Raw genomic sequence first — 14,595 nt, forward strand, 5'->3', positions numbered from 1 at the left:
GGCTCCCACAATCTGGAAAGACAAGTTAGCTGCTCAGAGGACAAAACTAATAGGTACAGCCAGGATCTCTCGAGTTCCCATGGCTACCACAGAGCTGAGAAGTGGAGACACAGACAGTAGAGGGGCTGCCAGTGTCCCGGTCCCCGATTTTGCCTTCCAGAAGCCCGGCTGCCCAACCTAAGGAAGAAAGTTTCCTCTGCTCATGCAGTAGCCGAGTTCATTTCCGTAACTCCAACCCAGAGTCTTAAATGGTACAAATGAGATCGCTTTATGTAGTCAGTCTTTTATGTAAAATTTGTCCTCACTGGGGGCATAATTGAGAAAATCTTAACTGACAATCAAATGCCACACTTTTAATTTACTATTTGGGCGTGTCACGCTCACACCTGTGATTCCAGCACGGGGTGGCAGAGGCAGGAGGATCATGAGCTCAGTCCGCCTCAACTCCATAACCAGTGTGAACACAGCAGGAGCCACGTGAGACCCTGTCTCAAACAAACCGCAACAAAACTCAAACTCATTGTTAGGGGCTTGATAACGAACCCCTAGGAGTAGGTTGTGCTTCTTAGGCAGCAAAACCTGGGGCTAACGTTCTGATGGTGCAGTACCGTCAGTGGCCTCACAGGGGCAGCAAAGGATTGAGAATGCCGAACAGGTAGGCGTAGGAGGCAAGTTGTTGGTTATCTCTGGGGGACATAGCTTGGCCACAGGCCTCAATGAGTTGGGGTCGAGTTAGACACAAGCACGGGTTCAGAGAGGTCTGTCTGGGAAATACTTTCAAAGACAGCATCTCCTAGCAAGGCCAGGTCTGCGCTTGTCAGGCTCCATGTGGAAGCCACCAGGAGCGTGTTAGCTTATTTGAATTGGGTGTACCGTGAGTGTAAAACACAGTAGATTTTACTTAGCATATAAAATGAGTATAAAATATCTCTCATATTTTCAAGTGATTACAAGTCCAAGTGACGGTTTTAAGAATACAATAAAACCAATTTCATTTTCTTTTAACTTTTAAAAATGGAGTTACGAGGAAATTATTTTACAACATGGGTTTCACTATATCTCTGTTGGACAATACTGACTCTAAAAATAGCCCAGGTTTTCCTTCCTGAATGTATTTCTCAATTTAAAAATTATTTCTGAGGAGCTGGAGAGATGGCTCAACAGTGAGACGTACCTGTGGCTCTCGCAGAGACCTAAGTTCGACTCCCAGGGCTCAGCGCGTGGCTCAGTTCCAGTTCCAGGAGTCTTGATAGCCTCTTCTGACGTCCCAGGGCGCCAGGCATGCACGCAGTACATATACATAGTGTAGAGAGAGCACCTGTGCACCTAAAGTAAAATAAATATTTGTGTTACTTCTGAGGGGCTGGAGAGGTTGCTCAGTAGTTAAACACACTTGTTGCTCAGTCCTGGGACCCTGCATTTGGATCCCACCATCCACGCAGCAAGTGGCTCACAAACGCCTATAATTCCAGCTCCCAGACACCGAACACTTTCTTCTGGACTCCAGGGCTTCTCAGACAGACACACAGACACACACATATATACGCATACAGAGACAAATAAATCTTAAAAATGAGTATGAAGAGAAATTTGTATGAGTTATGTTTTTAGTTGGTTTCTTATTTAGAACAGAAATGTGCTCTGAAGTCATATTCTGGTCTAATGCTCAGGGAACACTGGATAAAATGTTTTCCTTTGCCTTCCGTAGAATCTCTCTCCAGGAGTGTTAGACAAGATTGAGGCCTCCATTTTCTTGGAAGTCTATGGAACAAGAGTGTAAACAATCATAATCATGACTTGTAAACAGGCAGGGATAATAAACTCCTAAGTATGAGAGACCTGAACGTCATAATGGATTCCTGAAGATTACAGTGACCATAACTTTAAGATTATTCCAAGATAGGTAGGTCATCCTTACTTTCAAGTTTCCAATTTTTAAATATTTCTTATCATTATTTATACGCATGTGTGTATGTTTGTGTGAATGTATGTCACATGCGCGCAAATACATGGAGACCAGAGGGGACACTGGATTCCCTGGAGCTGGAGTTACCGGTGGTTGTGAACTACTCAGTGTGGGTGCTGGGAACTGAACTCGTCCTCTAGAAGGGCAGCAAGCCCTCTTTACCACAGAGCCATCTCTTCAGGGCCTCTAGTTTTAGGCTTATGTGAGACTGGAAGGCAGCGTGAATGAATCACTGGCTCAGACTTCCCCCTCACAGCTCCCTGCAGCCCACCCCTCACCCTGGACGGTTAAGCCTTTGTCATATAGAACCGTATTTGATGATCAGCGCGAGATAGCGAGAGGCCCTGGAGTCAAACTGCCTGGCTTCCCATCCTAGTCTGGCCAGTCTTTGTCCAGGTCATTCCAATTGTCCATGAGGTCTGACTGAAACAATGCATGCAGTCACTGAAAAGAAGGCAGGCATGTAGTGAATTCTCTAGTAATCGCTAGTAACTAGAAGTTTTGTTGTTGCTTGAATGTTTCCTTGAGACAGGTTCTCAGTATGTCGCTCTCGCGGGCCTGGGGCTCACGATATAGCCCACCATGCGAGGCAACTAACATCTTTTAAATATTCCTTCCACACAAACCCATTTTACACGTGTTCTTTTGTTTGCTTTTGTTTGGCGGGGTGAGAAGGTTGAGGCACTCTGTGTGTCCTAGGATGGCCTAGCTAACCGTTAGTTTCTGCCTCCTGAGTGCTGGGATTTTAGCTACCATACCCAGGGCTGCAAGTGTTAGGTATATCTACCTTCTCACAAGTGAGATAAAACACAGCAAAAAGAGTATGTAGGTGCACCTGCCTCATCCCCTTGAAGTTACCTTCTTTCGTATCTCTCTCCTTAGTAAAATCATAATAAACCTAGGCTAGAAGCCCTATCTTACTCCTGCCCAGCCCTGGTACCCAGCACCCAGCGCCGCTGATTGGCAGCTCTGCAAGCCGTAAGCATCGGAGACTAGGTTCTGGTGGGTGCTGGCTTTGCCACTTACAGGCTAACAGCGAGCCACCCACTCGTTCTCCCGAGGTGTGGCTCAACTCTAAACCCGGGATCTCTCACCCGGTACGTGATGATCCCAGGTCTCCGCACGGCGCATGCGAACGACTGCGGCGTGTGCCCGCCAGGGGGCAGCAGAGCACACCCGGCCAGCTCGCGTCGCCCCACGTCAGAGCGGATGCCCCGCCCCGTGACCGTGACCGTGACAGTGACCGTGACTGAGGGCTGCACTGGGGCCGCGGTGCGACAGGAGCGATGGGGGAGGAGGAGGCGGGGGTGCGGCCCGAGCTGGTGCGCGAGGCGGAGGTCAGCCTGCTGGAGTGCAAGGTGTGTTTCGAGAGGTTCGGCCACCGGCAGCAGCGGCGCCCACGCAACCTGCCCTGTGGCCACGTGGTCTGCCTGGCCTGCGTGGCCGCCCTTGCGCACCCGCGATCGCTGGCCTTCGAATGCCCCTTCTGCCGGCGGGCCTGCAGAGCCTGTGACACCAGCGACTGCCTGCCGGTGTTGCACCTTCTGGAGCTCCTGGGCTCCACGCTTCGCGCGTCCCCGGCTGCCCTCAATGCCGCTCCCTGCGGGCCCAGGGTGCTCACCTGTCACCACGCCTTTGGCGGGTGGGGGACCCTGGTGAACCCCACGGGGCTTGCACTGTGTCCCAAGACCGGACGGGTCGTGGTCGTGCACGATGGTAAGAGGAGGGTCAAGATCTTTGACTCCGGAGGAGGAGGTGCACACCAGTTTGGAGAGAAGGGGGACGCAGCGCATGACGTGAAGTACCCACAGGACGTCGCTGTCACCAACGACTGCCACGTGGTTATCACCGACGCTGGCGACCGCTCCCTCAAAGTATTTGATTTCTTCGGCCAGATCAAGCTGGTTGTGGGAAAGCAGTTTTCCCTGCCTTGGGGTGTGGAGATCACCCCTCAGAACCAGGTCCTGATGACTGACACAGAGGCAGGAACCTTGCACCTGCTGGAAGTGGACTTCCCTGAAGGGGTCCTTCGGAGGACTGAGAGATTGCAGGCTCAACTCTGCAGTCCCCGTGGGGTGGCTGTGTCTTGGCTCACCGGGGCCATCGCAGTCATAGAGCACCCCTGGGCCTTGGGGACATCAGGCAACAATACACGGGTGAAGGTGTTCAGCGCCACTATGCAGCTGATTGGCCAGGTGGACAGCTTCGGACTGAACCTCCTCTTTCCCTCTAAAATAACTGTCTCAGCTGTGACCTTCGATCCCCAGGGAAATGTGATTGTCGCAGATACCTCCGGACCAGCCATCATATGCTTGGGGAGACCTGAGGCGTTTCCGGCCCTGAAGCCCATGATCACACACGAACTTTCTCGTCCTGTGGCACTGACCTTCACCAAGGAGAATTCTCTTCTTGTGCTGGATTCGGCTTCCCACTCTGTAAAAGTCTTTAAAGTGCTCGAGGGTAATGGAGGGTGATGGGGACCCGCGGTCCTGGAGTTAGAAGTCCTGGTGTCCTTAGGCGTGAATTGCACCCTGCATGAGTCACTGCCCCTCGTCCATCCTGGCAGGAATAATGGGACCTGCCTGGCCGAAGTGCTGGGTGTGAGACAGTTATTGAAGACTAATAATTAAATTTGTCATTTAGTGAACGTCTGTACCCCCTGTTAAGAAATGAGCAAGTCTTAGCTCGTGGGCTCCTTAACACGAAGAGATGTGATTTTTGTTATTAGTCCCATTTCAGAGATGAGAAGGCAGATCCAGAGAATTTCGTATGATGTCCTCGAGTCGTTTGTACTGGGACAGTCACAACTGAACTCATTCTGACTGCAAACCCCTTGCTCTTAAATATGATGCCAGATGTTAAAAAAATGTGAGTATGTCCTATGTATGTTCCCCCTACACGTAGCTAACTGGTTAAGTGCACCAAGAACCAAAAGAAAGGGGTCTCCGTGGAGTTTTCAGGAGGAAAAGGATTGTGTTTGGGTGTCAGTCACCTTTATCTGGGAGCTTCCCCAATGGCAGAGTAGACAGATTATTACTGATCCCAAGACTTGAATAAGAAACACAGTTGAAGTCTTGCTTATAAGGCAAATGCAGTCTAGTTGCTCTCCATAAAACCCTGGGAGGAGACTGTGCGCCTCCTCTACGGATCCTGTCTGGAGTCTAGTTGGTAGTGTGTGCCAGAAATCCCAGCTTGAGAAGATGTGGAGCTCAATGCCATCCACAGCCACCGAGTTTGAGGGTAGCCTGGGCTACATGACATTCTGTCCTTTTTCGATAGGTGCCAGTGTTTCCTCCTCCACAGGCACTGGGTACATCCCTGAGTGATGTTTGAGCAAAGCCTCCAGAGCCACTGCCTGCTAGTGGCATGGACAGCTGAGACTCTTCTGTTAATTAGGAGATGCCCTCCCAGCACGTTCATGGCAGGAATGGTTTCGTTTGCTGTGTGGTCCTCTCTGCCGCCTAAAGTCCTTTGTGATGGGAGTTTTCTCTGTGCGCTTTAAAATGTGGTTCTGACGCTGTCTGCTCAATAAACAGTTGCCTCGTCCTTTTTGAGCACTGAAGCATGACCTTGGCCCATGCAAGGGCTCCTTAATGCTGCAATTAAGGAAAGGAGTAGGAGGAAATTTGGGTGAAGTGTTGATCCTCTGTATGCTTTATTATTTTTTTTTAAGCAAGTGCAAAAATCTTTGAGTTGAAATGATACCGAATAACTTAAAGCTCTGAAGCAGCAGGGAAATGTTTTCTGGGGGCTGCTCTCAAAAGGTGACGGTTTGCTTTAGATAGTAATGGATACCTTGTCAGCAAAAACGGTATTCTTTTAGCCAAAGAGGCTGTTTGCTTCTGAGACAAGGTCTTGTATGTCCTAGACTGGCCTTGGACTTGCTCTGTAGCGAAGGATGACCTTCAACTTCGGATCCTCCTGTGTCCACCTCCCAAATGCCGGATGACAGGCTTGCACTGAAAGGCCTGGGGAGGTAGAGAGAACCCAGGGCTTCTACCTGCTAAGCAAGCCCCTCTACCCACTGAATTACAAAGAGTTTTAAGAGAGATATTGTATCCACTGAAGGTCACCCCGAAGGTATGAGTGAGATATCTTCCAAAAGACATGAAAGCTGACATTAGGAGCCCAAAATGAAAGCCCAGCTCCCATGCCAGTCCATAAAAATTCATGTTGCTTTTATTTAAAAGTTATTACACTTATTTACTCAGTGTGTGGGTGTGCATGCCATCCTGTGTGTGGAGATCAGCAGACAGCTTGAGTGAGTCTGTTCCTTTCTGCCATCTTCTGGGACCTGGGGATTGAACTCAGGTCATTGGCCTTGGTGGCAAGCACCTTTACTCCCAACTCATCCTCCTCTCCCATCCCCGCCCCCACTGCTGCTTTCCCTGCTCCCATCACATAGCACCGACAGTAGCATCTTGGGTATCCCACAGCACCGTCGGTCCTCTAGTGGGAACTCCAGTGGTTGATTTCTCCCCGTCACTTGTCCTTCAGCTGGATATGGTGGCACATACCGATCGATAATCCTAGCACTTAGTTTTCTGAGGCCAGCTTGGGCCACATCGTCAGATCCTGCCTCAAACAAACAAGACTAAATAAATCCTCACCGGTGGACGAGTGACTTCACAGCTATTTTGAAGGTAGAACAGCAAAACTCCTAGAGGGAAATATGAGTTCACTGGCGAGGAGGGCAACTGTGGATTGGTCTTATAATGTTTTCCTTCCGAACCACGGCATTTCGACGACGTTAGTGTTCATTGACCCAATTCAAAAGATTTTTTTTTTAAAGAAAAATTATCAGTCACATTTTTTAGCCTACGCTCTATGGTGTATCTTTAAGGGAGCATATCCAGCACCCAGGGTGGTTGTGAGGAGTGGCTTGTCACCAGGTGGAGAGTCAGCTGTGGGTTTGAACACCGGGCCAGCGTACCCTGGAGATGTGATGACTGTAACTGGTGCACTTGGTAACAGCTTGTCTTCCTTGGGAATAGGGTGGGTCAGGGTACACACCAAGAAGCATCTAGGGCAGCTCTTCCTGCGAGTCAGTGTGATACGGAGCAGTTTGTCTGTTCTGCGTCTCCAAGGGTCCTCAGCTGAGGGACTCATGTCATCAATTTGTGACGTGGATCTAAATTTTGTCTTCTGTGCCAAGTTCTTTAAAGCACACTGAACTCCAGGTGGCTAAAGGTGTTGAGGAGTCCTCAGATAATCAAGAAGAAATGGTTCCGGCAGACCACACAGGGTGCCAGCGTGATGGGGGAGAGATGGAATGGGACAAGAACATATGACCAGGAGTAAAGAACAAGAGAAATGAATTCTTCCAGGACACCAGTGATGGCCATCTAGTGACCGCAGAAGCAAACACAGTGCCTGCTTCAGCTCTCTGTCACCTTCCACCTCTTCCCCTCGGGCATTGTCGGCTGATTTTGACCTCACTCTGCTCGCTTGCTAGACCTGGCTTTCCCCATCGTTTGCCTTTGGCATTTTCTAAGAATTGTTTAATCTTGACTCTCTCCTGCAGCCGCCCTAGCTTTGGTGCCGAGGGCTGAAACCATCAAACTTGGTAGGTCCTTGTTTAGACCTCTCAGGGTTCCACTTGGAGGGGGTGCAGACCCCTCTGGAGATTAGCTAAATGAACCTTTGAGGAATAAGTGTAATTCCATATATATCAGAAAAATGAGCAAGAACCGCTGATGGTCACAGATTTAATGTTCCTTACGCTTGGCCCAGACAAAAGAAATACACCCTGGGGACAAGCCAGATCACAGTGAGAAGGCTCTAGGCAGAGAAAAAAAAACCCACTAGAGTACTTGCGTGAGGATGCATTTGTTGTGGGATAATCTTTTTTGTACACTTTGAAGATGCATCTGCCTAAAGCAGGTTGGTTTAATAAAGTGCTGAATGGCCAATAGCTAGGCAGGATTAAATAGGTGGGACTTCTAGGGGGAGAGAAGGGAACTCAGGAAGAATCTGAGGTGCATTGAATTAAGCAAGCAAGATGCAGAGCAAGTGGGACCTATGGTATAGATGAGAGGTAATGAGCCATGTAGCAGAATGTAGATTAATGTAAATGGGTTAGTTTAGGTTATAAGAGCTAGTTGGGAACAAGCCTAAGCTAAGGCCAAACATTCATAATTAATAAGAAGCACCTGTGTCATTATTTGGGGGCTGGTGATTCAAAGAAAGTCCAACAAGAAAGACTCACTCGATGCACTGGCTGGCCAGGAAGATGGCTCAGCCAGTGAAGGCGCTTGTCACCAAACCTAACTAGCTGAGTTGGATCCCTAGGTCTCACATGATGGAAGGAAAATGTTTAACTAGGTGGCTTACATTTTCAGAGGTCTAGTCCATTATCAACATGGTGGGACATGGTGGTGCGCAGGCAGACATGGTGCTGGAGAAGGAGCTGAGAGTCCTACATCTTGATCCACAGGCAACAGGAAGTAAACTGAGACATTAGGCTTACACATATATGAGACCTCAAAGCCCACCTCCACAGTGACACACTTCCTCCTTCAAGGCCACACCTACTCTACCAAAGCCACACCTCCTAATGATGCCACTCCCCATGAGCTCACAGGGGCCCAATGACATTCAAACCACCACACTTCCCAAGTGTCAGGATTCCAATACCCAGCTCAAAATTTTATTTTGCTGACCTGTTTGCAGAAAATTGGACTTAAACCTCCAAGTTTGGGTGTCAGAAATAAACTAAATCTGAAGGGAGTAGAACTCTCCCATGGATACAGTCCTGGTGTTCCTGAAATCAGGGCACAAGTGAGAATTCCTGTGCCAAGGGTCTAAACAGTTAAGTTATACAATAAGACACATTGATCTTCCTACTTTGGCAAAGGTAACTATAAATGCTAGCAACACACTGTCATTGTGACCTGGAAAACCAAATTACATTTTTTTGAATATCAGGAGGTTTTCCTCAACTTGGCAATGCTGCATTTTAAGAAGATTGTGGTGACACACACCTTTAATCGTAGCATTTGGGAGGCTGAGGCAAGAGAATCTCAAGTTCTTTTTTTTTAAGATTTATTTATTTATTAAGCATACAATGCTGGCAAGGAAGGCACCAGGTCTCATTACAGATGGTTGTGAGCCACCATGTGGTTGCTGGGAATTGAACTCAGGACCTTCAGAAGAACAGCCAGTGCTCTTCCCCTCTGAGCCATCTTTCCAGCCCGAGAATCTCAAGTTCTAATCTAACTTGGACTCCAAAGTAAGACCTAGTCTCAAACAAACTAAAACATACAACACTTAAGCAAGGCTGAAATGTATTTAAAGTGATGAAGAATGGACAGACTTTGTTTTCTATCCATTTTTGACTAGAATGTAATTCCTCATAAACGACATTTATGCTGTTCAAAGTGGTATCACTGTAGGCATTCAGATATATTTTTGAATTAGTGTGTATTTTTTCCCCCAAAGAAAACTTCCAGATTCTGTTTCCACTCACTAATGAAAAGTGAAGTCATGTAGGCAGGTGGGGACCTTGGAGCATGGTTTTAAAGAGAGGTGGCCTGAGGTGGCTTTGCTCAGTGACTCAGAGAAGCAAAGGCCCTGTGGTAGCTTTCTGGTAGCCGGTTTTGGCTGGGTGCAAAGAACTTTGTGTTTACAGTTGACATGTTTTCTATCTTCGCTCAAGAACCAGGATACTGAAGGCCCGGAGTGGCCTGAGACATCTTTGGTCAAAGCTCAGGCAACCAGAGGTAGTAGCCCTGGTTATAACTCTTCCATGTCAGAAAGTGATTTCAAGCCGCTCTGGAGGCCGATTGAATTCAATGCTCATGGGCCATGGGCCTGACCATGCTTGAAGCATTTCTGAAGTCCCTTCCAGGTTAATTTTGGTTAATAACGGTGCATAAAGTGGCTTCTACCTTCCTCAGGAATGACGCACTTGCTGACTCCAAGCTGTGGAAAAGGTTCGCTACCGTAGCTGACCAGTCCCTGCTTTACTGTAATCTCCTTCCGGTAATCTCCCGATGAAAGGTTATTGGTTTGACAAATGATGACATAAAAGCAGTTATAGGAAAAATCTAAAATCATTTACAAGTTGTGCCTTAAGCCACTTAGTTTTAGGAAAGGAAAGAAATTGTGTTTTCTACTACAGTGTACTCCAGCTCCACCTGAGGCCTACAGAAACAGAAAACTGGCTGAGGTTGCAAAGTTAAGAGAAGAATTAACCAGGAATAGGCTCCAATTTGCCCTGTCTAGTGGGAGAGGATTTGACAGTCAATGACTGAGAACACACACACACACCTGTTCTTTATCTTTGTACTTTCCCTGAGTGACCTTTCATTGTTTCATAGTATCCACTAGGATCTCATACTATTTGTTTCTCAAAAACATCCACGTTTGAACACACAGTGGTCTGAGAACGCTACTGTTTTTCAGAATGACCTGTTTGACCCTAACCTTGAGGCCATTCTCTTTGGTTGCTGTCTACATAAGCCTTTATGGGCCCAGAAGCATAAGACTCAGTCCCTACTGTGTCAATTCTATTCCATGGTCATCAGATGTAGTCTGTGCTCATCTTGTGACAGAAAAGAGCCTGTGCCTGCAAGAAGCCCATGAGAGAACCCAATGTGACTAGCTTGTCTCGATGTTTGCCTGACTTTAGAAAACAATCCATTTATTTGCTCTTTACAATATCTCTTGAAGCAGCCAGATTTTTCTAGTCTTTTAGATGGAGAAACTGTGGTTCACAGAAATTGAGTGGCCTGCTCAAGATGACATAGTTGAACCCTGTTATTTTTTATTTGGGAGAATAAGTGTTTTTTATTTAAATTTATTTTATGTGTGTGAATGTTTTATCTGCATGTATTTCTGTGTCTATATGTATATCTGTGTATCTCATGTGTGCAGTGCCCATGGAGGCCACAAGAGGGCACTGGGACTGGAGGTACAGATGGTTGTGAGCTGCTTTATGGGTACTGGAAATTGGACCCAGGTCTTCTGGAAGAGCAGCCAGTACTCATAGCCACTGATCCATCTCTCTAACCCAGAGAATGATTTTTTTTCTAAACACACCTTGTCCACCAAGGTGATTTCCTTGTTCAGCCAAAGTTGGATATCCCTTCTCTACCCTACTAACACAGAACCTAAATATCCCTTCATGGTATCGTTTCCACTGTGCCCACTATTTGCCCCTGTGGTGCTCCCAGTGATGTTTGGGGGGAGAAGGAGTGCCACTCTTGGCAGGACTCAGAGCCTAGGCCCACAACAAAGATGGACTGTTCACGTCTGAGTGTTGTATGATCTATGCAATGGTCCTTCTTTGACCAGCTAGAGAGCAGTCACCAAATATGAAGGGACTTGTTTCTGAGCTGGAAGGTCTCCAACAGGGTTTCGGGGAGAAGGTTTCATGATGGGAATCAAGTTCAGTGAATTTCTTTAAATCAACTACTGTCATTTAGAATTGCCAACGTTCTGTAGCTTTCTGACCAAACTGTTGCGTAGGACCGACTCAATGCTGGGAGCAACTTCAACAGGGAAGTGCCAAATGGTGGGCCAAGAAGACGCTGCTCTTTCCAAATTTGGAGTCTTCAAGGTCCTCTCCTAGTTCATTCTCTTGTCACCTAAGAGAAGTGGAAATAACAGGAAGTGTATGCATCATAAGAGGAGATTTGTAGAATGGCTTCCCCCGTAGGATTTGAGTAGGCTGTCTGCATGCCCTAGAAGCAAAGAAATGATAGCTGTTTCCTCAGTCCACGAAGCCTTGACAGTCCCAGTTACTGAAAACCTAGAGGATTCCTGGAGAGCTCCTGGCATCCAGTCTGCCTCAGTCTGAAGGCAGCAGAGGATGGCAGCCCCAGCAGCGGCAGAAGGGTAAATGCCCTCAGGAAGGAGGGAGAGAAGACAGACATCTCTGCCTTTCCTTGGACCTTTTCTATCTGGGCCACTTGCTGGAAAGTGCTGCCCACTCTGAGAGTTGGTCTTCCCCCTCAGTTAATCTTTACAGGCACACCAGATGTGTATCTTCTAGGTGATTCCACTCACAATCAAGATTAGCCATTGCCCTGCCATTCCCTTGATGGCTATCTGCCCCTCCCCCCAACAATAGAAGCAACACATGTTTATTGTAGTGTTGGAAAATGCAGCTAAATATAGATATTGAAGCACTTTCAATTAAAAAAAACCTACAGTTACTATTTCTGCAGAGTTGACTGTTGCCAACCCAGGACTAGTAGTCTTAGAAATTACATCATATACCCAAATTTCATTAAAAAAAAAAACAGTGAAGGCATTACATAAGCCACAAATCCCCCTGCCAAAAAGGAAATTTTAGGGGCACACAACCAGACATGGGAAGGAAAGCTCCATGGGGTCGGGAGCGAGCACAAGGACAGCAGACATCTGCCCTCCTCATGTCTCAGCCCTCTGCAGTACAACAGGATCATGTGACCAGCTCTTCCTGTGCCCTGAGAGGACAGGAAGAGAGAAGGCAAAAGGGATGCAGAGGCAGATAAATGTTGAGGTTAAGCTGAGCTCTCCTGTTTTATAATGCCAGCGCTGTATCTGCATGGATGGACAACGCTTCGGGTACACCAGGTGGGTACACTGAGTTCATTCTCTGCTCCTTGTTCTGTGTCTTAAGTTTCTTTTACTTAGCATTTTCTGTGCTAGCTTCACAGTTTCTTCTTTTTTATATTTAATAAATTTATTTATTTATTTTACATCTTGGCCACAGTTTCCCTTCCCTCCTCTCTTCCCAGTCCCTCATTCCCATCCTCCCTCTGTTCCAATCCTCCAATCCATTCCTCTATTTCTGTTTAGGAAATGGCGGGTCTCCCATGAGCATCAACAAAACATGACATATCAAATATGCAATAAGATAAGCACCTCCCATGTATTAAGGCTAGACAGTATGAGGAGTAGGGTGCCAGAAGTCTACAAAAGAATCAGAGACAGCCCCTGCTGTGGGAGCTCCTTCCACTCCTTCAGCCAATAGTCTTTAAGATACCAGCCTACTTGGGCGTGGTCTCTTATACTATAAAAGCAGCTGTAAAGCCTGCGCTAGCTCTCTTGCTTCTGGCTCTCAAGTCCAGCTGCTAGACTCTGTTCCTGTTCCCCATTCATGCAGAGAACTGTGATTTAGAACAGTGATCTGTAAGTCTCCCCTAAATAAATAATCCTTTATTATACGTAATCCTGAACAAGTGTGGGATTGTTTTCTACCTTCTACCATCGAGCCCCTGTTCTAGCTGTTAGGAGTCCCACAAGAGGGCCAAGCTACACCTATGACATATATGCAGAAAGTCATATGCAGGCTCCCTGGTTGTTGGTGTGATCTCTGTGAGCCCCTGTAAACCCAGGTTAGTTGATTCTCTGAGATTCCTTGTATCTTAAATATGCAAAGTTGGGTAGCTGGGGAAGGGATATGGGTCTGGGAAGGTTGCATAAAGATCATGAAATGAATCATATGAAATGTTCAAAGAAGTAGTAGAAAATGAGGAAAACCAGGAGAGTATACTGCTCTTGCACAGGACACAGATTCAGTTCCCAGCACACACAGCAGGTGTTTCGCATCTGCCTACAGCTCCAGAGATCTTAAGCCCACCCTATTCCGCAACTCCATGGCACCTGCACTCACAGAACATAAACACACACACACACAAACACACACACAAGCTGAAAATGATAAACATAAATCTTCTTAAAGGAGTAATAGGATGTTAGGGAGACCTGAGAATAGCTTTGATTCCAGGCACACATCACATGGTCAGGAAATCCAGAATAAATCCTGACAATGCATTGACTCCATAAGCTATTTCACAGCCTGGTTTAGAGGTATTTGTTGCCAGTTCATATATTAAATTTTCTGTGAGGTGCTATCTTTGTGGTGAAGCTTGCCAATAATTTATGAATGGTGTTGAGCACCATCCCCTTATGAAGTCGCCATCAATGAAAGACTTCCCGCGAGGATATGACCTTCACTTGGGTTCCATACTGTCTCTTCCCGCCAAGTTAAACTCATTACCATCTCCCTCCTGGGGAGACTGGGCTAACCCCCAGCACTCTCCTGCTGGCATATTCTGAAGCTGGCTCCTTTGGGGCCTTCAGGTTTCAGGTCCCCCGTTTAGTAAGGGGCTTTGGTTAAAAGGTTTTTAAATCTGGGATGCACCGTCCAGTACACAGGCTTGTCACTGGCCCCAAGCAGGCTGGATGGCAGTCCTGTCCCTGACTTACTCCAGACCCAAATTGACAAGGCAAATACTTTCCTATGGTCCTCACTGGAGGTGTCCTCCTGCTGTCGCCTGTGCTCTTGCTGTTGTGATGCTCTGCATCCTCCAACAGGCTCAGCCAGGCTAAGGCTAGACACTGTGACCTTGAGGGCATCACTTCGGTTCTCCCTTGCCCAACGTCAGTAGCTCTGGTGGCCAAGCTCTTGCATTCTTACCAGGGAACGATCTAATCCAAATCAGCCATCCACTGTGATATGTTCTTTGTTACCTAATGCTACGACAGGGTGAACATCCATGCAGGCTAGTTTTATGTCACCTGGACACAGGCTAGAGTCATAGGGAAGAGAGAACCTCAATTGAAAAAAAAAATGCCCCCACCAGATTGGCCTGGGAGGCATTTTCTTGATTAATGATTGAGGTGGGTGCGATCAT

General features: G+C 47.2%; 1 protein-coding gene and 1 non-coding gene across 2 annotated transcripts; both read left to right on the forward strand.

The window, feature by feature from the left end:
* The first annotated feature begins 3,205 nt into the window (after positions 1-3,205).
* Positions 3,206-8,114, forward strand: LOC121443253 (E3 ubiquitin-protein ligase NHLRC1). The gene has a single exon (XM_041644940.1). It carries the CDS (start codon positions 3,253-3,255, stop codon positions 4,438-4,440), a length of 1,188 nt encoding a protein of 395 aa, XP_041500874.1. The 5' UTR covers positions 3,206-3,252; the 3' UTR covers positions 4,441-8,114.
* LOC121443279 lies at positions 5,025-5,133 on the forward strand. The gene has a single exon (XR_005973647.1). It is a non-coding gene; the product is annotated as a small nucleolar RNA SNORA26 (small nucleolar RNA).
* Positions 8,115-14,595: the final 6,481 nt, after the last annotated feature.

The sequence above is a fragment of the Microtus oregoni genome, unplaced genomic scaffold, assembly GCF_018167655.1.
Source record: "Microtus oregoni isolate MIOR12 unplaced genomic scaffold, Mior012 000103F_ref0000194, whole genome shotgun sequence".
Classification (NCBI taxonomy): Eukaryota; Metazoa; Chordata; class Mammalia; order Rodentia; family Cricetidae; genus Microtus; species Microtus oregoni.

Coding starts and splice junctions, on each gene's coding strand:
- LOC121443253 (XM_041644940.1), top strand. CDS start 3,253: ATGGGGGAGGAGGAGGCGGGGGTGCGGCCCGAGCTGGTGCGCGAGGCG.